Source organism: Typopeltis vanoorti, chromosome 2 (assembly GCF_054136105.1).
Source record: "Typopeltis vanoorti isolate ZY-2024b chromosome 2, IOZ_Tvanoo_1.0, whole genome shotgun sequence".
NCBI lineage: Eukaryota > Metazoa > Arthropoda > Arachnida > Uropygi > Thelyphonidae > Typopeltis > Typopeltis vanoorti.
In genome coordinates this window covers 61,579,014-61,602,544 of record NC_143550.1, presented here as the reverse complement: position 1 = coordinate 61,602,544, position 23,531 = coordinate 61,579,014, and the positions used below count along the sequence as shown (strand labels likewise).

At 37.8% G+C, this 23,531-nt stretch overlaps 1 protein-coding gene across 4 annotated transcripts in view; it reads left to right on the top strand.

Annotated features, from left to right (window-relative positions):
• The window catches only part of LOC150109078 (uncharacterized), a 324,345-nt gene that overhangs the window by 79,376 nt on the left and 221,438 nt on the right, over positions 1 to 23,531 (top strand). For all 4 annotated transcript variants that reach the window (XM_090411522.1, XM_090411531.1, XM_090411541.1 and 1 more), the window contains exon 3: positions 17,886 to 18,019. In XM_090411522.1, the coding sequence (XP_090267648.1) occupies positions 17,886 to 18,019 (134 nt within the window). The remainder of the gene's footprint in view (positions 1 to 17,885; positions 18,020 to 23,531) is intronic.

Below are 23,531 nucleotides of genomic sequence, written 5' to 3'. Positions count from 1 at the left end.
AGCAGGGTCCAGGGCGTGTATATTTCTCTCGACAGCATCCCAGATGTGTTCAATAGGATTGAGGTCAGGGGACTTCGGGGGACAGCCAACCATCCTCATGTCCGTGGAGCGTTCATCCACACACTTGGCCACAATTCGGGAGCGGTGGGCCGGTGCATTGTTTTGCTGTAGGTACAGGTCTCCTGCAGGGTGCTGTAGGCGCAGAAATGGGTGCACATGATCTGACAGCAGGTCCCTGTATCGTTTGCCAGTGAGGGACAATGGTAGATGTACCAGGGGACCCATTTCATCCCACGTAAACAGTCCCCATACATGGATACCACTGGCCTGAACTGTACCCTGCTGGCACGAGGGATCCATTGCTTCATGTGATTGGTGACACACTCATACCCTGCCGTCGGCGTAGGTACGAGTGCATCGTGTACCAACGTGTACCTCGACTCATCAGTCCAGGCGACCTTTTTCCATGCGTCAAGGGTCCAATGACAGTGTTCCTGCTCCCATGCTAATCGTTGTGCCTTGTGACGTGTGATGAGCAGAGGTACCCTAGTCGGGCAGTGACTTCTGTACCCCATAACGAGGAGATGGTTCTGGATGGTGTGGCTGCTCACACGTCATTGTTGTCCAGCGCTGAATTGGCTAGTGATCTGCAGCACTGTGCCCCATCTATCTGCTATTACCATCCGAGCTAGTCAGTGGCGTCCCCTGTCATCGACATGTTGTACGCCACGGCAGTTTTCCATGGCAGCTGTGGTTTTACCCGATTCCATGTACTTACGGTACACTCTTGACACAGTGGCCCGTGAAAGCCCAGTGCCTGCACAACTTCGGAGATGGAGTGCCCCATATGCGTGGTTCTGACCATCTGACCGCAATTGAATTCACCGAGATCTCGAGTCTTCCCCCATTCTGTGCTCGACTATTACTCAGACGGTCAGTACAAGGTCTGACGACATCCCCGCCGTGCACCACGTGGCACTATTCCATTCGCCAGGGCGACCACAGTACGATTTCGCAAACATGGCAGGTATCTCTAATTCAACTACTCATGAGTGTATGTTACAGCAGTAACCTCACTTGGATGATATATACCCTTGCAAAGTGGTCTCTAAGTAACCTAACTATTTTATCTGCTTCTGTCACCTTGTGACCATCATCGCTCATTAAGGTTAGTCTTCCATAGTTATTCTTCCTCGTACTTGCCACGTAACGAAATGACTCTTTGGAATTTCCTTTGGCATGCTCAGCTGGATTCGTCTTATAAACTGATTTTGCCTCCTTTGCCATGCCGATCACTGGTCTTGCCTGACCCTTGTACTGTTCATTGTTTGCTGGTCATCCTTCTCCTTTTATACCATCCACAGCATTTTCTTCTTCTGTACTTCATGCTTAATGATATTACTCATCCATCTAACTCCTATCTGATTAACCTTCTTACCTTAGGTATGCAGTTTAATATTGCTTCCTCTAGATGACCCTTAACTATCTCCCATGCACTACTAACATGCAGTACATGTTACCTTGCAGTGTTTTATACCATGACAGATTTAAGCTTCCTTCTAAGCTTGTCATAATCTACTGCCCTTAGTTCCACATACATTCCTTCTTAACGGAATATTCCTCATTTTACAATCTTCCAAGTCAAGACCGCATGGTAACTTTTGTCATTCGGTGGCAATAAGGTCACCTTGGCTATGGATAGCTCTTCTGTTCCTGTGACCAGGTCTAATATTTTCACACCTCCTATCACCCTCCATCACATGCTGCCTGAAGTAATTATCTCTCAGTGGGTGTATAAATTCCATTTCCTTTCTGTCAGGTGATCTTTCTTCCTTCCAATTTAGATCACCTAGTTAAAGTCCCCCCATAATAATCACTCGAACTGTACTCGTTGTACCAATTTGCCAGCGATTGTCTTCCAGATCATCCGTGGAATTTCCTTGAATATATATAGTAACAACCAGCTTTATATTTTGTCTTACTGGCCTTGATCTCGCACCAGACTGCTTCATATGAACTACCAGCCTGCAATTCATCAGCTATTATCAGCAATACCCCTCCCCCCATCTTGTCTTCTCTATCCCTGTAACTACGTCATTTGCTGTTAGCCAAGTCTCGCTAATGCCCATAACTTTTGGCGAGGTCGCACTAATTAATGCCCAAAACTCTTCCCTCTTGTTCCTGATACTTCTGGCATTTTTTATATATATATAATGAACTATTGCATCTCTTTAGACTCCTCTCACCTTTACTTCCTGAATTGAATACCTTATTCAATGTTTCAATGTTTTTGCTTGAAAGACTAGATTCCACACTTGGTCATTCTTGCACTCATGGGTGCCTTCACACCAGCTCACCTGCTTCCACCCTAATTGTTTAAGTTTTCCTGAATTTGCACTTCAGCATGCTTCATGAACAAAGCTCTCTCTCGACACCTAACACAAAAACCATTTAGATGCAGTCCATCAGCATTATACAAATCCTTCTTTCTGTCAAGAACATATCACAGATTCACAAATCCTACATCATTCTGGAATGAAATCCTATTTCACAAACTTTGCAAATTTTTAGGCGATACATTTTGAAGAACAGTTATTAACTTCTTCCACCCTCTTGCTAATATCAATTTGTGCTGTTTGTTCTGCTGAAAACTGTACTTTACGTTATTGAGTTTACTCAGGAAATTAAGTTTGCTCGTGAAAATGGGTTTGAAACCTTTATCCTTCTCAATAACTCAATAACTTTACGTTATTGAGTTTACTCAGGAAATTAAGTTTGCTCGTGAAAAACAATCCAAAGTTCAGTGTTATTTTTTTGGTTTTTCAATAAATCTGATTTCTGATGGTTCTCAACTTTACATTTTATAGACTTCACCCTTTTTCTTTACAGGAAGGATAAAGGTTTCAAACCCATTAATCAGAAACTTGGTACTATCAGAACTGGCTCATTGAGTGAGTACAATCTACTATACAAATTTGTTAGAAAGTGGTTAGTGTACCTGCTCTCCCGCTAACAGCTGGAGAGCAGGTACACTAACTGCTCTCCCACTAACAGCTGCTGGTTTGAATGTTGTTGTGGACATAGATATTTGATTATCTTTAGGTGGGTGATGAATTTCATTGTCAGATATGAGACTACCATTCATCCAGTCCCTGGAATCCTGAAGTAGCTTGAAAACAAGTTCCATGTTTGGTCTCTAGAGCAGGGTTTTCAGACAATGTAAAATAATAATAAAGCAAAAAAACAAATAAATAAACTTCAAAAAATAATATAAATTCTTAGCTCATTCTCAGTACTAATGCACTATAGGTTTACAACGTTTTGTTGTAGAAATCATATAAAAAAAAAGTTTAAAGAATACAACTGGATTAAAAGATCTTTCTTTTGCTGGGAGGTGCTATCTGCAAAAGTTTTTTTCATATGAAGGAAAATGCTAAGAAATGGTTGGAATTGAAATGAAGGTCTATTTCACCAAACTTAGTGAAATAGGACTGGTTAGTGTTTGTTTAATCACAGGATGTTAATGAATTAATTATTCCTAGAAAATCTTCTTCTGAAATTGTTCATTTGATCACCATCTGCTGTATAAAAGGAATCTTCCCAAGATTACCCATATTTTAAAGAAGTTTAATTATGTTAGTTTAAAGTAGGCATTTTTTTCTCTACCGAGGACAAGATTTGCCCCTGGATGCCTATTCTTTGAATATACAGAATACTTACTGATGTAATTTGAATTACTGTAGACAAATTGTTCTGTGGGAGTGAAAATAAAAAATCATATGGAATATATCTGCATTTAGCTAACACAGAATATTAGAAATTTTCAGTTTTCCACGTTCTGATTTTCTGAACAGCCTTGGCTGTGAACTACACTGTAAGGTGCAAACATTTAACCCTTATTGCAATGTAGTTCATTCATTTGTGTTTAAGGAATTTTGTGGGCCTTCTTGCCTCTGCCAAATCTACACATCTGGGAATTCATCATTCTCAGCAGCCATTGTGTGCTCTTATAATGAACCTCTTGTTTTCTATCTATGTAATCACAGTTTTGTGTATAGTGTCTTATTTAATTTTGTATTGTTTTTTTTAACAGTTTGTATAAGTCTGGTTAAGCAGCAAAAGATTAGAAGATGAAATAAAATATAAAAGAATAAAAGCCATAGCTAAAAGAGAAGTCAGAAAAAGACAAAGAATCATGGAACAAATTTATTTCTAATTTAGAACGTGATTTATATAAAATAAGATTCAATGGATATAAGATTTTGAAACATTTAAATACAGATACTAAAGAAAACGTAAAATTAAACACCGAATTGAAATTAGAAGAATTACTAAATTTCTGTACAAAATTGTGGACAGATAAATATTTTAACAAAGATAACTGGCAAACATTTAATGAAAATGAAAAGGAAATAACTAAAGATGAGTTAGAAATCAGCCTGAAAGAAACAAGAAATGGAAAATCACCTGGAGAAGATAAGTTTGATTCAGAATTATATAAATATGCAGGAATAAGATTAAAAGAAAGACTCCTATTATTTTTAAATAAATCTATTCAACAAGTAAATCCACCAATAGTATGGAAAAAAACAATTGTGATAGAAGGAGGGGTGATGTGATTGAGACTTTTAAACTGTTGAGAGGTGGTTACAGGGTTGACACTGGGGAGTTCTTTCGCTTGGTTGAACAGCGGGAAGGAGTGATGACAAGGGATCATCCCTGGAAGTTACGAAAGGAAACTGTGAGCAAGAGGATGAGGAGTGGTTTCTTTGCATGGAGGGTGGTTGAACCATGGAATGCATTACCTGATAGAGTGGTGAGAGCGAGAACGGTCAATGAGTTTAAGGAGTGGTATGATAGATTTTGTGTTTCCTAGGATGGACCTCTCACGATGAGTCTTTATAGACTTTGTGTTTCCTAGAAAGGACCTCCTGCGATACTCCAGGAGGCCTGAATAATAATAATAATTGTGATTCCTATCTTTAAAAAAGGTAGTAGAGATCTATAAAAAAATTATAGAGGTATAAGTATTCTAAATTCCTGTTACAAAATATATAGAATAACAAACTAATCAAATATTCTGAAAACTTTTTAGAAGTACAGAATGGATTTAGAAAAGGACGATCATGTATAGACCCTGCCTTTTACCTAAAATTAAGAATAGAGAAAAGAAGAGAATACAATTTAGAAACACATATTACATTTATTGAGCATTTGACAAAGTTAAAAGAAGCATTTTATTTAACATATTAAAAGAAAGACAAATACCAAATAATATTCTAAAAGCTATCATAAGTATATATGAAAATAATCAAATACAAATAAGAATAAATTATGAACTATCGTGTATGTGAGAGAGAGAGAGAGAGAGAGATCGCACTACTATGCTGTGCATATAAAATACTGGAAAGACTACTACAACTGCATAAGCAACACCATCCTTGAACATGTTCCGATAGAACAGGCAAGCTTTAGGCCCAATCGCAGTTGTTGTGGCCAGGTTCTGGCACTGACATCATACACTTAAGCGGGCTTTCAACGAAATCTAAAAACTTCCGTAGTTTATCTTTGATTTAACTGCTGCATACAACACTGTCGGGAGAGAGGGCATGCTGTGTGAAGTAATGTACTACCGTGCCGAAGAACATCACAGCTTGTTAATAATATGCTCAGCACTGGATATTTACATGTTGTTCTTGGAGAAAATATCAATAATCAGAAGAAACTCAATGGCTTACCACAAGGTGCAGTACTGGCCCCCCCTCTCTTATTTAACTTATACATAGCTGACCTGCCAGATACAGTATCTAGAAAATTCTATGTGGATGACATAGTGTTAGCCACCAGAAAGAGAGAACTAAGATGGATGGAGGAAACTCTCACAAATGACCTTGCTGCTATTCATACTTACTTTAAAAAATGAAGACTGCAACCAAGCCAAAGTAAAACTGAAGTGTCAACATTCCATCTCAGTAATAAACTGGCACATGACGAGTTGAACATCCGATTTGGAATTCAGTTCTACACCATAACAAATATCCTAAATACCTAGAAGTTGCACTTGATTGCACCTTATCATATAAGAAACATGTTGAAAACACAGCTGGAAAAATAAAACTAGAAACAACATCATCCAGAAATTATGTGGCACTTCTTGGGGTGCAGCATTATGAATATCCACACTCAGATTGGTTTTTTTCGGTGGCAGAGTATTGCGCTCCAGTTTGGCTCAACAGCTGCCATAACAAACTAATTGACCACCAGCTTAACACCGTAATGCGACTTATCACTGGAACCACAAAAACAACTCCTATTTACTGGCTCTGAGTAACTTACTACCACCAAACCTACGAAGACACGATGCTGCTACGAGAATATGATAAAATACTCAGAAATACTGAATTGCCTATACACAGTGACATACTAGAGCTACAGCTGAACAGACTGAAATCAAGAAAGTCTCCCTCCCTGTGAAGCTAAAACCTGAGCACAACCAACTATAATACCAAAAAACAATGGAAACAAACGTGGAGCATAAATACCAATGTAATAGCATAAATCCAACTCGAAACTTGGTTTGATAGGCAGTCTCAACATCCCGGGTATTGAACTGGCTGAAAGACATGGATAACACTGAACGGGATTTGCACCAGACATAGATGTGCAAGCTCTCTGTACAAATGGGGAAAAATTCCTTGGAATGTGAATCAGTCAATCCACCACATTTCTGTTGAGTGCAGTCTTTGTGCATACACGGGTCAAAGAAATGACTTCCTGGAGGCGGCAACTCCTGTTATAGACTGGATCAGACAACTTGTTCTTAACTTATAAGTGTTTGTCACTTACTTTTTACATATTTATTTTGACTTATGTACTTTTATAACTGCATGTTGATTGCCATATGCTAAATAAATAAATAATGAGAGAGATAAACCAAGGAGTCTGACAGGGATGTCCCCTTTCAGCAATTCTTTTTAATATTTATCTAAATGAAATAATAATAAAATGGAATAAAAATTTCTATCAAGGTATTAAATTTTCTCCTACTATGAACTTAAACACTCTTTTTGCTGATGACTAGATAATAATTACAAATTCTGAAGATAACTTACAGAAAGATATTTTAAATTTTAACGAGATAGCCAAAGATTATGGAATGATAATATCAACAGAAAAATCAAAAACAATGGCTTTTAAGGGACAAGATCCAGTAAGAACTAAAATAGTAATTGATAACAAGATTTTAGAACAGGTGAATTCATTTAACTACCTAGGATGTATGATTACATATGAAAAAGATATCTTCTTCTTCTTCTTCTTCTGCAGCTTCTCCCACTTAAGTGGGGGTCACTGTTGATAATGAGTCTCCTCCACACCTTCCTGTCTTGGGCTGTCACCACATCCAAGTTCTTCATCCTCAAGTCCTCTTCTACCAGCTCCCTCCATCTCTTCTTTGACCACCCACGCTTCTGCCTTCCTTGCACATCCATCTGCATGACCCTTCTTCCCACATATTCGTCCTCCCTCCTCATCACATGATCAAACCATCTCAACCTTGCCTCCTGTATTTTCGCTCCTAAGTTCGTAACTTTCACTGTTCCCCTGACATAGTCATTTCTCAGACGATCCTTTCTGGTCACACCACACATCCACCTAAGCATTCTCATCTCTGCTAATTCCATCCTGCTGATGTTATTTTTCCTCAGGGCCACAGTTTCTATAGCATATGTCATAGCTGGCCTCATTACTGTCCTATAGATTTTGCCTTTCAGATTGATCGGCACCCTCTTATTGCATAACACTCCAGCCACCTCCCTCCAGTTCCTCCAACCTGCTTGTATTCTGCATCCCACTTCCTTCTCAGCTCCTCCATCTTCTTCCACTGTTGAACCTAAGTATCTAAAGTCTTTCACCTTCCTGATGACATTTCTTTCCAGCTCCAGATCTGTCTCCTGTCCGCTGCCCACTGTGCAACACATATACTGTCTTACTTCTGCTCAGTCTCATACCTCTTTCTTCCAGTACTTTTCTCCATCTTTCCAGTTTAGTTCCTGCTTCTTCTCTTGAATCTGCACACAGCAAGATGTCATCTGCATACAACAATGTCCAAGGCACATCTTCTCTCACCTCCTCTGTTACCACCTCCATCACAATATTAAACAGAAACGGATTTAATGCTGACCCTTGATGCAAGCCAACTGTTACTTGAAAACTTTCTGTCTGTCCCAGCAGGTCTGAACACTTCACATTTCTCTACATTTCCTGCAACAACCTGACATATTTCTCTGGCACCTTCTTCTCACTCAGACACCTCCAAACATATGAAAAAGATATGAACCTAAACATTGCAAAATATTTAAAAATAACAGGTGCAATTAACTCTATATTTAAACCTAACCTAGTTCAAAAACAAACCAGACCTAAAAGTATACAATACATTATCCCTGTTAGTCCTATTGTATGGAAGTGAAATCTGGACAGTAAAACAAAAAGAAAAAGATTAATAACAGCTGAAATAGTGGATAGAGTGAATTTCTTTTAGAACGGCATCATGTTTATAGGGATTTGGTTGCGACTTTTTAATAGTTTTTGTTGTAGTGAGCGAGATATTAAATGCTGTTTGCTGTAGTGAGTCATCATCATCAAATTCCTGCCATGTACCCTCAAGGGGTGTACAGGATATGATAGTACTACATGAAAAAAATTACATCATTATTAATTTCCTATCTACAATTTTCCTCCAAATCAGTCTGTTACTTGTCAAGACTCCAACCTTATCAGATCTTATATTTCTATCGTCTAAGGCACTTTGTGCCGTATCAATCCACCTATATCTTGGTTTTCCTCTGGGTCATTTTGCTCCCAACCTGGCAGAGAACACTTGTTTTCCTAATCTTTCCTCGCCCATTCTGTTTAAGTGACCATACCACCTGAGATTAGCTCTGCTAATGCATTCCTGGATGCTAACAATGTCAAGTTCTTTCCTAATATCCTCGTTTTTAATATGATATTGCCATTGATGCCATCTGTTCACGCCTATAATCTTTCTCAGGACTGTCATATCTGTGGTCTCTAGTCTTTGGTCAAGTGCTTTATTTCTGATCCAGCTGTCAGATCCATAAGTTAAAACTGGTTTGAACACTGTCTTTATACAGCTAATTTAGTGTTCCGACTAATTTCTCTCTTATTCCATATGAATTTATTCAATTGACTTCCCACCATACCAGCTTTGCTGATTCTGTTGTGTATTTTTATATTTAATTTACCATCTTCAGTAAAAATTGTGCCTAAGTAGCTGAAATGTTGTGAACTGAGAACCTGTGGAGGTTCTCAGTTCACAACACAATTGACATTTTCAACGATTCTGTCTATTTTCATTGTCTTTGTCTTTTTACTGCTGACCTTCATACCATATCTATTACAACAGCTATTCAATTTAGTCAGAGAATCTTGCAGACTTGTAGCGGATTTATTTAGAAGTATAACATCATCTGCATAAAGCAAAGAGCTGACATTAACATCTCCAATTTTGATATCATGTTTAATACCACTTTCCTTCATAATGTGATTCATATAGATAATGAATAACAGAGGGGATAATGTACATCCTTGTCTCACACCAGATTTAATTAAACCATCTTCCTGTACGCGTGGATAGGCTTATGTGTTCGTCAGACATGTTATGATAGGTTTCACGGTATAAAAAGAACACAGATGGTTAAGAAAATAACTATTTATTAACTTAAAAGCTAATATTTCGCGGGTAATATATCCAGCATCTTCAAAGCACACAACACAAGTTTGTTACAAAGGCAAGACAACCACAATCCGGTGTAACAGTGGGGACAGTATAAGTGATTGCAGCGGGCAACACAAGACTAAAGTCCTAATATGGCGCCATCTAGGTTAAAAAAAATCAAAGTTTTGAAATAGTAGTCCAAATGATAAAAATAAAAGTAATAAATATTAATTTGGTCTTAGGATGACTGTCTCCCAAATCTTTCGTAGATTTATACAGCCATACTTGTTAAGGTTTGGGGTATGTTTCAAGGCTTCTGTTGATTCCAGGAACAACCTCTCTGACTTGTAGAAGCTTCTGTGCATTACTTTTGTTTCTTTCCAATTGATCCTGTGTGTAGGGGTATCCAAAGCATGGTCTGCCAGACCCGAGTTACCATAGCGAAAGTGTCAGATATATTTTTTGTGTTCACTGAGGCAGATGTCCACATTTCTTCCTGTCTGTCTGTAGTAGGCTTGATGGCAAGAACAGGGCACTTCATAGACACCAGGCTGTGATAAAGGAGTGCATTTGTCCTTAGGTGAACGAATGAGAGTTGCCAATTTTTTATAAGGTTTAAATACTGTGCGTAATTGGTGTTTGTTAAGCACCCTAGATGTCTTTTCAGATGTGCCTTTAATGTATGGGATGGTGATTGTTTTATTGTAGTCTTCTGTGGTAGATAGAGGGGATTTATGGGTAGCATTTAGTATGTTATCTATTTTACAGGGATTATAACCATTGTTTAAGAAGGTTTGACGTAGGTGAGAAAGTTCAGCAGTGAGAGCAATGTCATTGGAACAGATTGCTCTAGCTCTATGGGTTAGTGTTTTTAAGATACCATATTGTTGAGAAGGGTGGTGGTGTGATTGTTTGTGTAAGTATCTCCCTGTATGTGTGGGTTTTCTGTAAACAGAAAATGATAAGGAACTTTCTGGAAGACGTGTGATCGGTGTGTCCAAGAAAGGCAGGCAGTCATTGGCTTCTAGTTCCTTGTAAAGTGGATTTTAGGATGCTGGCTATTTAGATGCACTAAAAATGTATTCAGTGTGTCTGGGCCATGTGGCCAAATGGCAAACACATTGTCAACATAGCGTAGCCAGAGGCCAGGTTTGAGAGTGGCTGTGTTGATAGCTAATTTTTCCAGATGTTCTATGTAGAAGTTGGCTAAGGGGGGAGAAAGAGGTGAACCCATAGCTGTCCCATCTAACTGTTTGTATATTTTCCCTTTCCATGTAAAATAACCTGCCTGTTCTGTGAATTTAAATAGCTGGTATATATCTGGGGTAAATTGTGAATTTAGTAAGTGAAGTGTTTCAATCAGTGGTACATTAGTGAATAATGAGGTGATATATGAAAACTCACCATTAGGTCTGAACTATTTAAGGTGTGGTTTTCTAAAATACTTTTTAGGTGGGTAGAATTTTTAACAAAAGAGGGAGAATTGTTTGTGTAAGTGGTTAGTAATTTTGCTAAATGTTTGGCTAGTTTATATGTAGGACTGTTTATACTATCTACAATAGGACGTAAAGGTGTACCTTGTTTGTGTATTTTTGGAGCACCATATATTCTGGGTGCTTTAACGTGTATGGGTTTAAGTTTTTTGACAATTTCTTTAGGCCAGGAAGTGATTTTGTTCAGTAACTTGCACACCTTATTCTTTTGTGAGTTGGTGGGATCTCGATCTATGATTTGATATGTAGACCGGTCTTGGAGCAGTGTATGCATTTTGCTTTCATATGCTGTTGTATCCATAACTACAGTGGCGTTTCCTTTGTCTGATTTGGTTATTGTAATGTGGTTATTATTGCGTAGTTCTTTTAGGACTATTATTTCTTTATGCGGGATATTATATTTGGGAGGCTTAGAATGGATAAGGATATTGGCCACGTCTAACCTGATATTATTGGCTATGGCTGGTGGCAAGTCGTGAATCCCACGTTCAACGGAAGCCATTATTTTGGTTTTAGGCACATCTTTTGGAGTAACGGCAAAATTGTGTCCAAGACTTAATGCACTGGTGGCCTCTATGGGACAGCTGTGGGTTCACCTCTTTCTCCCTCCCTTAGCCAACTTCTACATAGAACATCTGGAAAAATTAGCTATCAACACAGCCACTCTCAAACCTAGCCTCTGGCTACGCTATGTTGATGATGTGTTTGCCATTTGGCCACATGGCCCAGACACATTGAATACATTTTTAGTGCATCTAAATAGCCAGCATCCTAAAATCCACTTTACAATGGAACTAGAAGCCAATGACTGCCTGCCTTTCTTGGACACACTGATCACACGTCTTCCAGAAGGTTCCTTATCATTTTCTGTTTACAGAAAACCCACACATACAGGGAGATACTTACACAAACAATCACACCACCACCCTTCTCAACAATATGGTATCTTAAAAACACTAACCCATAGAGCTAGAGCAATCTGTTCCAATGACATTGCTCTCACTGCTGAACTTTCTCACCTACGTCAAACCTTCTTAAACAATGGTTATAATCCCCGTAAAATAGATGACATACTAAATGCTACCCATAAATCCCCTCTATCTACCACAGAAGACTACAACAAAACAATCGCCATCCCATACATTAAAGGCACATCTGAAAAGACATCTAGGGTGCTTAACAAACACCAATTACGCACAGTATTTAAACCTTATAAAAAATTGGCAACTCTCATCCGTTCACTTAAGGACAAATGCACTCCTTTATTACAGCCTGGTGTCTATGAAGTGCCCTGTTCTTGCCATCAAGCCTACTACAGACAGACAGGAAGAAATGTGGACATCCGCCTCAGTGAACACAAAAAATATATCTGACACTTTCGTTATGGTAAGTCGGGTCTGGCAGACCATGCTTTGGATACCCCTACACACAGGATCAATTGGAAAGAAACAAAAGTAATGCACAGAAGCTTCTACAAGTCAGAGAGGTTGTTCCTGGAATCAACAGAAGCCTTGAAACATACCCCAAACCTTAACAAGTATGGCTGTATAAATCTACGAAAGATTTGGGAGACAGTCATCCTAAGACCAAATTAATATTTATTACTTTTATTTTTATCATTTGGACTACTATTTCAAAACTTTGATTTTTTTTAACCTAGATGGCGCCATATTAGGACTTTAGTCTTGTGTTACCCGCTGCAATCACTTATACTGTCCTCACTGTTACACCGGATAGTGGTTGTCTTGCCTTTGTAACAAACTTGTGTTGTGTGCTCTGAAGATGCTGGATATATTACCAGCGAAATATTAGCTTTTAAGTTAATAAATAGTTATTTTCTTAACCATCTGTGTTCTTTTTATACCGTGAAACCTATCATAACATCTTCCTGTACTTCCTTCAATTCTAACTGCTGACTTACAACTCAAATAAAGACTAAGTATTGCTTGATATAATGCTCCATTCACACCATATAACTGCAGCGTATTGAATAGCTTCTCTCTTGGCATCTGGTCATATGCCTTTTCCAGATCGACAAAACTTAAATACAGATCTTTGTTATATTCCCATGCTTTCTCAACTATTTGTCATAAAGTGAAGATCTGATCTTGACAGCCTCTATTTGGCCTGAATCCAGCTTGTTCTTCATCAAGCTTTTCTTCCACAATTCTTCTCAACCGTTTCTCAAGTATACTTGCATAGATCTTGCCATGAACACTCAGTAGGGAAATACCTCTGTAATTCTCACATTCAGTTTTATTTCCCTTTTTATATATGGGTACTATGAGAGCTCTACTCCAATCATCGGGAATTCGTCCCTCTGTCCAGGCTTTCTGAACTATGCAGTGCAGCCACTGTAAGACTCTTATACGACCATACTTCAGCATTTCTGGTCGAATATCATCTACTGCTGCTGCCTTTCCACATTTCAAGCCTTTGATGGCTTTTTCTACTTCAAGTATGGATATGTATTCCTGACTGCATGCCTGGTCAGTGTTTTTTACCACTGTGCTGTCATCACTGCTTGTTTCATTTAGCAGTTTTTCAAAGTAATTACTCCATACTTCAAGGATATCTTTTTCTCCTGTTTTCATGTCACCTTTATCATCTCTAATTCCTTTTACAGCACTCTTTCCTCCATTCTTAAGCTTCTTCAACAACCTACAGAATATTTTGCCACCTTCTTGATATTTATTTTCTATATTCTTGCCAAAGTCCTCCCATGACTTTTGTTTAGCTAGTTTTACAGAGTGTTTAGCATTCTTGCATTTGTCTCTATATTCTCTAAGAGCATAAGCTGACTTATTTGACAGAACTTTTGGTATGCTTTCTTCTTTTCCTTCACTGCCTCTTTAACTTCCTGTGTCCACCAGGGAGTTCTGATTATTTTATCCTTACAGACAACCTCACCACATGCCTCTCTGGCAGAATCAATCAATGTTTTCTTAAGAGTTTGCCACTGAATCTCCAAGGTTTGATTTCTGTTCTCAAACTCTTTCATTTTTTCTTTAATAATCTTTGTGTATTTTAGTCTACAGTTCACATCTGAGAGCTGCTCAACTTTTATTCGCTTTAAAACTTGCTTACATGTCATTCTTTTCAATATGAAATTCAATTTTATCCTGCTCAAGACTAAATAGTGATCACTTCCACTTTCAAATCCTCTGTACACTCTGGTGGCCTGCACCAGGGAGAAAACATCACTATCAACAATAACATAGTCAATGAGACTTTTCTTATTCCTAGCCTCTTCTCTCCATGTAAATTTGTGCACATTTTTATGTTGGAACATGGTGTTAGTAATAACCAGTCCATGTCCTGAGCAGAAATCCAACAGATATTTGCCATTATTATTAGCTTTGCTCTTTTCTCCAAATTTTCCCAAAATATTTTTGTATGTCTCACAATCATTTCCTACTCTGCTATTTAGATCCTCAACAAGGACCAATTTTTCATTGTGTCAGTTGCTTTTTCTAAAGCCTTAAAAAATTCCTCCACTTCTACCTTAGTAGAACCTTCTGTGGGACCATAGGCACAAATAAGTCTCATTGTCCAGTTCCCCATTCTCATATTTGCCCACATTATTCAACTTGAGACTGACTGCCATTTAAGAAGATTAGCCTTGTATTTTGTGTTGAATACTATGGCTACTCCTTCTTTTCCTTGATTGTCATTGCCTGAATATAACATTTTGTATTTATTGCTCAGAAAGATCTCACCAGTTTTGGTCTTTTTTGTTTCAGTCACCCCTATTATGTCGATCTGGTACTTATCTAATTCCCCAGCTAGCTCCATTTCTTTGCCATTCAGGTTTCTTACGTTGATAGTACCGATCTTTAACTCTGGTGATGTTGAGTTGGGGTTTATTTTCAGATTTGTTCAAGTTGCTGACTTTTCGCTGTTCGACCTGGTTCCCTGGCGAAAACAACGGGGGCCTTGTTTAACCGAGCGACGCCCCAGCCGGCATGAAATTTTGTCATGTTGTACCATCATTCTATATTTTGGTGAGTGCTGTAGTGAGTCAACTGCACTTACTTGTATTTTTTGTTTTTTATTTCATCAAATTGTTACATTAAATTAATAATTAATACATATAAAGTCTGATAAAGGTTTGGACTGTATTATTGATGAACTAAGGATTAAATAATCTAGAAATCAAATATGTTACTTTTTCAAGTCACATCAAATCTCTCACAAGCAAGTCTTGTTGTGATAGCAGGATATTTTTAAAACCCAGTGAGGACCCTCACCTCGAAGTATTTCATTATTGCCTATGAGGACAGAACTGGAGATGGATTTGCTCATGAAGGAGTCACTATCCTTGTGGGCAACCATACCCCTGTTCAGTGTATCCAGCTTAATACTGCTCTGAAAGTGGTATAGCCATCTGTTTCTCAGTGGGATTATTATAATATGTTCCATTTATTTACTACTGGCTTCTGAGTTAGCTCATCTAATAATCTTGTATCACAACTGTCTCAGCTCATACTTACAGGTGACTTTAATATTGATACATGTTGGGTAGTGCCAACAAGAATGTGCCAGTCCTTGATTGATCAGGATATTAAAATAACTTTCATGACTTACGCATGTAACAAAAATATATAGAATTTTATTCAAAAACTCCAATATATATTCATCCAATGTTACATGGACATTGTTAGGAAAGAGAGACTATTAACTACATTTAAAACATAAGCACAATAATGAGTGATAAATCATGTGTATATTAGGTTGTGTCTCATTCACAGATGAAGTATGTGATATTATACTATTAGAGTTCAAAGGCATAACAATTGTAGAAAGTTGCATAGATAACAAATAATTTAAAATAATTATTAATTAAAAAACTTACGGACAATTAATAATGATCACTTCCCAAAACTTGGATATTGTCATGCAGTCTGATTGGTTCAGATTCACATGATTTTGTAGCATTTCACATGTTTCAAGGAAAAGGCAACACATATTTTTGAACTTCCTAAAATGAAGAAGTTTTTTCTGGTTCCAAATAACTCTGTTCTTGGTATCAACAGCATCAGAAGCAAAGCCAGACTTGTCAGATTCCAAAAATGTAACATAGTCATGTTCTTCAACCAAGGTGGAACAGCCAGTCTGTCCAGAATAGCAAAGATGACATGAGCAGGTTACTTGATAGATACCTGGTAAGGAAAGTGGTGGTGGTAATATAGCCTTCATAGATGATAGGAAAGAAGAGTTTCTGAGCTGGTTGGAGGTGCTTGTGAAAAAGATTGTACAAGCTGTTGGCATGAACCTAGACATTAGCTTCACTGAACATGACTGTTTTTCTCAACATGAGGTTTGCACTTCATCATGTAGCTTCTTGCTTAATGCACACCAAGCCAAGTATTCTGATTTCTTTAGTTGTCTATACTGATTATTTGAGATCTGAGACCTCTATTAATAACTGTTTTTCCTGACGTTGTTGTCTCCATGTTCCACTTAAATGCATTAACTACTGTTGAGCTGCATACCATCCAGTTTGCACTTGTACACATAAAAGAAAACTGCTGCTAAAAATGTATAATTTATACAGACCTATAATTTTAATGTTCTGTTGTGCTGGATTCCCAGCCATATTCGAGGGAAATGAGACTGCAAATATAGCTGATAAGTCAGCTTGTTACTTATACTGTGTCAATTCCCTATACTAAGAGTTAATAAGAAGCAAGTTAATCAGTGGTAGAAAGCACTAACAAATATGCATGAGATTAAGACTGAAATTAAGCACGAAAGTCTAGTCTACATAGAAATCGAAAACAGGCTGTTCTTGCTAAGTCCCACCACAGTTCATAGTCATCATACACATTCTAATCCAGTGAGGACTGATGACCCTCCTATGTGAAGTATTAACGTCTTACCATATATCATGTTCTTGCAGAGTGCCAGCACTTCATCTGAGAGAGAGAGAGGAATGGAATTTTTAACAATCAGGCCAAGCCATATATACTTTGACAGATCTTGTCAGACTGAAATTACATTAAGTTTATTATTATTACATGGGCAACTCCATGTAGTTCTTAGGCTCATCGAAAGGGGTCATAAACATTATGCCAAGAACTATCCAAACATTTGCACAATGTCCATCATACTTTGCTTTGAACTTATTCACAGTCAAAGCAGTTAACAATTTTGTAAAAAGAATTAATTTATACAGATGCATTTGATCATAAATGTAATTTATGTATAGATATGGCATTGCTGATTTTTTTTAAATTTGTTTTATTGCACATGCTACTTATTTGGCTATTTTGATTATTCATATACTGTTATAATCTTTGTAATGGTGCGGTATGACTTTTGTGCTGTCCTTGTATTAATTAACCCCAAACCAACCAACCAAACCCACCTTGCTGTGATAAAAAAATAAGTAGGTCTTGTTTTGCTCTTGTATTAGGCTGTTACTAAAATTATATTTTACATATACTTTTATTTTTACATTTGCATCTTTCCATATTTCCATTGAATAGATACTTGCATTTTAAATTTGCATAAATGTCAAATCACTGAAGATTTTAACTGAATTCTGTTTGTTCTTTTAATTAATCAAGGATATTAGAATAGTATATTCACTGAATACCAGTTTTGTAAATTTTTTTATTATGAAAAAAAGTGTTTATATTTTTTTTTAGAAATCGCTTGGAAGGAAGTTGGAAATGGCTTTGACAGATGATGATGATTTTGATAATTTTGAAAATATAGATGGTGAAGAAGGGAGTCATCGTGTGAGTAGAAAAGAAAAGTCTCTAGGACTTTTGTGTAAAAGGTGAGTTTATAATCAAAATCTTTTTTTTTTTTTTTTTTAAATTTTTATTCTAGATTTGAGTATATTTGTGCTCATCCAGTTAGATACATCAAACAGGAGAGGTCACCTCCATGGTGGATTGACTGGCTTAAGTTTCTCCAGATCCAATAAATAAAGAGCTAGATTTAAATCTTGTAAGATCTTACTTGTATCTAAGGATGAGATGAATAAAAATAATTAAATATAAACCCAAAGATGGTGAATATGATATTTTATAAAATAACCAAGAGATAACTGGCCTAATCAAAGAAAGCTTATTATTCTTTGATTAGATTATTCTTAAGATTCTTTGATTATTATTTTGCTTTGTTCTGGAAGCAAAGACTGTGTAGCATCTGTGTCAGAATAAAATGTAATTTTCAAAGCAAAACTGTCTTTGATTGTGTTATGTGCCAGTTAGCTTCAAAAATAATACCGGCAACCCCTGTTTAAGCAGAGGATGCATTCCAAGAAAGTTGTGTAAAGCAAGAATTTGTGTTTTAATGGGGGGGTACCGTTTTTTTTCATGTCTCTTGGTTATTTTTATTGATTTTATTTATTTATTTATTTTTTAACAAACTGAGAGTCTTATTCATTATTTTTTGCATGTTGATGCGTATCAGTCTTTGATTTAAATCTTCGATCCAAGCAGTTAACAATTTTTTCCAAATTCTTGGATGGTTTCACTCTGAGAATGGATGATTTTCTTTGATGAGTGGGAGTAACATTTTTAACTGCTTTTTAATTTTATATCCTCATCTTTAAAGATTGTTCTTATTGTTGACTTGCTTAATTTAAATTCATGTGGAATGTCAACAATCTTAAAACCAGACTTGAGTTTTTGTATGATTTTTAGCTTTGTTCCCAAATTGATAACAGATGCCTCAAAGTATTGGCATATCCTCATTGTTGTGATTTCTTTGCTAGTCTTATTGACATGTTTAATAAGGGTGTAAATTAAACTTATAATAAATTATGTACGTGTACAAACAACAATATCGGAAGTGGATTGATTGATTGATCTCATCCATCCCTTTAGGATGGTAGTCTCCTAATGAGGGGTTTACAACGAATTTAATACAGCCGGTTCGTCACTCCTTGTTGCATCCCCTAAGGATAATATTCATGATTGATTCTCGTAGACAGGCTTATACGTTGGTTGTGCATTATTAAAACACTTAAGGAATAGAACAACGTAGTTAGGAATATAAATTAAATTAAACTTTAATAAACATTTTCCGATATTTCGGCAATGTCACATTGCCATTTTCTAAAGGAATTTACAAAAAAGTTACGTGCAACGTAGGCACTACAACACAGAAACTGGGAATGAAAAGATGAAGCTATTGTTCTCCTAACAGTCCTGATGGTGCCCTCTAGCGGGCTAAGTAGGTGTTCTTGGCCGTTGGGCTGAAGGTCTGCAGATGCAGGTCTCCCAGATTTGGGGCAGTCGCATGCACCCAAATTTGTTGAGGTTTGGAGAATTTCTCAGGGCTGAGGCTAATTCCATAAAGAGTCTTTCAAATTTGTATTTGCTACGGTGTATCACTGTAGCTTTCTTCCACCGTATTCTGTGGCGTGTATCCAGAGCATGGTCCGCAAGCCCAGAATGACTGTATTTGTGAAAACGGATGTAGTCCTTGTGTTCCGAAATTCTGATATTCGCTGTCCTGCCTGTTTGGAAAAAGTAAGACAGTTTACAACTGCAAGGGACCTGGTAAACACCAGGTAGGTCTAGGGGAAGTGGTTGGTCTTTAGTGGAGCGGATAAGGGATGCCAATTTTCTGTTTGTAACAGGAGGTCAGGTCATGTTTTTTTAAGATTTTGGTAATCTTTTCCGAGGTGCCTCGGATGTAGGGAATGGTGATGGATTTAGAATAATCCTTGTTGTGGGGGGAGGGAGGGGATCTGTGGTTTGTGGGTTCTAATATTTTTTGGATTTTTTTTGGGGGGGGTAGCCATTGGCTGAGAAAGTGTTGAGGATGTGATTTAGTTCAGTTTAGGGCCAAGTCGTTTGAACAGATTAGTTTAGCCCTGTTGTATAGTGTTTTCACTACTCCATATTGTTGTGAGGGGGGGGGGGGGGATTGTTGGTGAATGTATCTGCCTGTATGGGTGGGTTTTCTGTAAACTGAGAAAACCAAGGATCCATTAGGCTGGCAGGTGACTAGTGTGTCTAGGAAAGGGAGGGTGTTGGTTGTTTAAGTGTGTTAAGAAGGAGAGAAGTGTTTCAGAAGAATTTGATTCTGGGGTGTTGGTTGTTTAAGTGTGTTAAGAAGGAGAGAAGTGTTTCAGAGCCATGTGGCCAAATAGCGAACACATCATCAACGTAGCGAAGCCATATGGTTGGTTTTTGTGGGGCAGAGGCTAAGGCTTTTTCTTCAAAGGTCTGCATAAAGAAATTGGCCAAGGGTGGGGAGAGTGGTGAACCTATGGCTGTCCCCTCTATTTGTTTGTAGAATTTTCCCTGCCAAACGAAATAGCCTGAGTTCATTGTGAACTGAAATAAGGCTGAGATGTCGGGAGAAAATTTAGCTTGGATTAGCTCTAAAGTTTCCTTGAGTGGGACATTTGTAAATAAAGAGGACACATCAAAGCTGACCATTATGTCAGTATGTTGGAGTGTAAGGTTTTCTATGCTGGCTTTGAAATGGGCTGAGTTTTTTATGTGTGATGGTGTGTTGCCAGTATAGTGTGAGCTTTTTGCCCAAATGTTTAGCTAATTTGTATGTGGGGGAATCAGTGCCATCCACTATGGGACGTAATGGCACATTTTCTTTGTGTATTTTTGGGAGTCCGTAAATACGGGGGGGGGGGGCGGTATAGAGTTAAACGGCTTTAATCTGTTGGTAACTTCTACAGGCCAAGAAATGACTCTCTTAAGGAGCCTGTGAAGTTTTCTAATTTGAGAGTTTGTGGGATTGTAATTGATAGGGAGGTAAGTGGCCCGATCTAATAGAAGAGCATTCAGCTTACCTGTGTAGTCCTTTTGGTTAAGTAATACAGTTGCATTTCCCTTATCCGCTTTGGTGATAACTAATTCTTTATTATTTTTCATTTTCTGTAGAACTTTATATTCCTTGTTTGATATGTTGGTTTTTGGTGGTCTTGCTTTGGAAAGGACACAGGCTACATCCAGTCTTACACTGTTGGCGACTTGTTGTACTTAACCAAAAGGACTACACAATTCAAATTCACTCTGGAAAAAGAGGAAAACAACAGCCTCCCTTTCCTAGACACACTAGTCACCTGCCAGCCTAATGGATCCTTGGTTTTCTCAGTTTACAGAAAACCCACCCATACAGGCAGATACATTCACCAACAATCCCCCCCCCCCCTCACAACAATATGGAGTAGTGAAAACACTATACAACAGGGCTAAACTAATCTGTTCAAACGACTTGGCCCTAAACACTGAACTAAATCACATCCTCAACACTTTCTCAGCCAATGGCTACCCCCCCCCCCCCCCAAAAAAAAATCCAAAAAATATTAGAACCCACAAACCACAGATCCCCTCCCTCCCCCCACAACAAGGATTACTCTAAATCCATCACCATTCCCTACATCCGAGGCACCTCGGAAAAGATTACCAAAATCTTAAAAAAACATGACCTGACCTCCTGTTACAAACAGAAAATTGGCATCCCTTATCCGCTCCACTAAAGACCAACCACTTCCCCTAGACCTACCTAGTGTTTACCAGGTCCCTTGCAGTTGTAAACTGTCTTACTTTGGCCAAACAGGCAGGACAGCGAATATCAGAATTTCGGAACACAAGGACTACATCCGTTTTCACAAATACAGTCATTCTGGGCTTGCGGACCATGCTCTGGATACACGCCACAGAATACGGTGGAAGAAAGCTACAGTGATACACCGTAGCAAATACAAATTTGAAAGACTCTTTATGGAATTAGCCTCAGCCCTGAGAAATTCTCCAAACCTCAACAAATTTGGGTGTATGCGACTACCCCAAATTTGGGAGACCTACACCTGCAGACCTTCAGCCCAACGGCCAAGAACACCTACTTAGCCCGCTAGAGGGCACCATCAGGACTGTTAGGAGAACAATAGCTTCATCTTTTCATTCCCAGTTTCTGTGTTGTAGTGCCTACGTTGCACGTAACGTTTTTGTAAGTTCCTTTAGAAAATGGCAATGTGACATTGCCGAAATATCGGAAAATATTTATTAAAGTTTAATTTAATTTATATTCCTAACTACGTTGTTCTATTCCTTAAGTGTTTTAATAATATTCATGATTGTAATCTGTCTGTGTTCACGGGGACGGTTTGTCTGTTCTGGGGGATAAAAAAAACCCCAAGTTTTTGGGTGAAAACACCCCCCGCCTCTGTATGAGACCAGCTAACTCACCTTTCACTGAAAGAGACCAGATAAAGGTTCCTTGTGTCACTGACAGGAATCAAACCCGGGTCTTTCTTTACAAAGGGCTTCGTTTGTACTGACTGAGCTATGGAGGCAGAAGTGTATTGAATCAACATTTATGTACCTCTGTTTGTAAAGTTCATCTTCACATCAGCAATGAATCTTGAACTCACAGATATGAGGTAATGTGTTGCGCAATGATCATATGTGTGGAAGGAAGTATGTAGTAATGTGTGGATAGTGGCATAACATATGTATATAGTGGTTGAAAAAAAATCATGTAAAAGCCTTGGAGTCATCTGCCAAGGTGTCAAAACATTTTGAGCCTTCGCTTTTAGCAGTGGTAGCATCTGTTGTAGCTCATAAATAGCTGATCAATGTTTGATTATATTTGTTTTACTTATACAGCTTCTTACATTGCCACTTCTTAATCATATGTATAGATTTAAAACACATCAGTAATCTTTGCAAGAAAATTTCCAGACTAAAAGCAGCCTATAATATGGGAAAATGTGTTCATAAAAACCTTGCTGTATTGTACTCACCAGCAATTTATTTAAATGATTATTTAGAATTCCTATAATGAATTCTAAATAATCAAGAGAGGCCTTAAACATTATCCCAAGTACTATCCAACTTTTGCACAATGTTCATCATACTTTGTTTTGTACTCATTCACAGTTCAGAGCATCCACAACCTATTCCACTTATTCACCACTCTCCAAGTAGAAAAAAAAATAGTCATCACTTACTAACTACACTCTTCCTCAATTTCCAAGGATGGTCCCTAGTTTTCCCACCACCATTTTTCTTACAAATATGGTACTATCTACATGATACACAGCATTTACTCTTTTTCACTTTCAACTGCATAAATTTGCACTTTGATACATTGGATTGTAGCCATTATCCTCTGTCCACACTGCCAGTCTATTTACATTATCCTATAGGTCTCCATGTCACTTTCATTAACTATTGCTCTGCCCAGTTTTTCATTGACAAACAACTGGATATACCCTCTCAGATCATTTCCAATCTCTCTCTCTCTCTCTCTCTCTCTCTCTCTCTCTCTCTTTCTCTCTCTCTCTCTCTCTCTCTTCTTCTTTT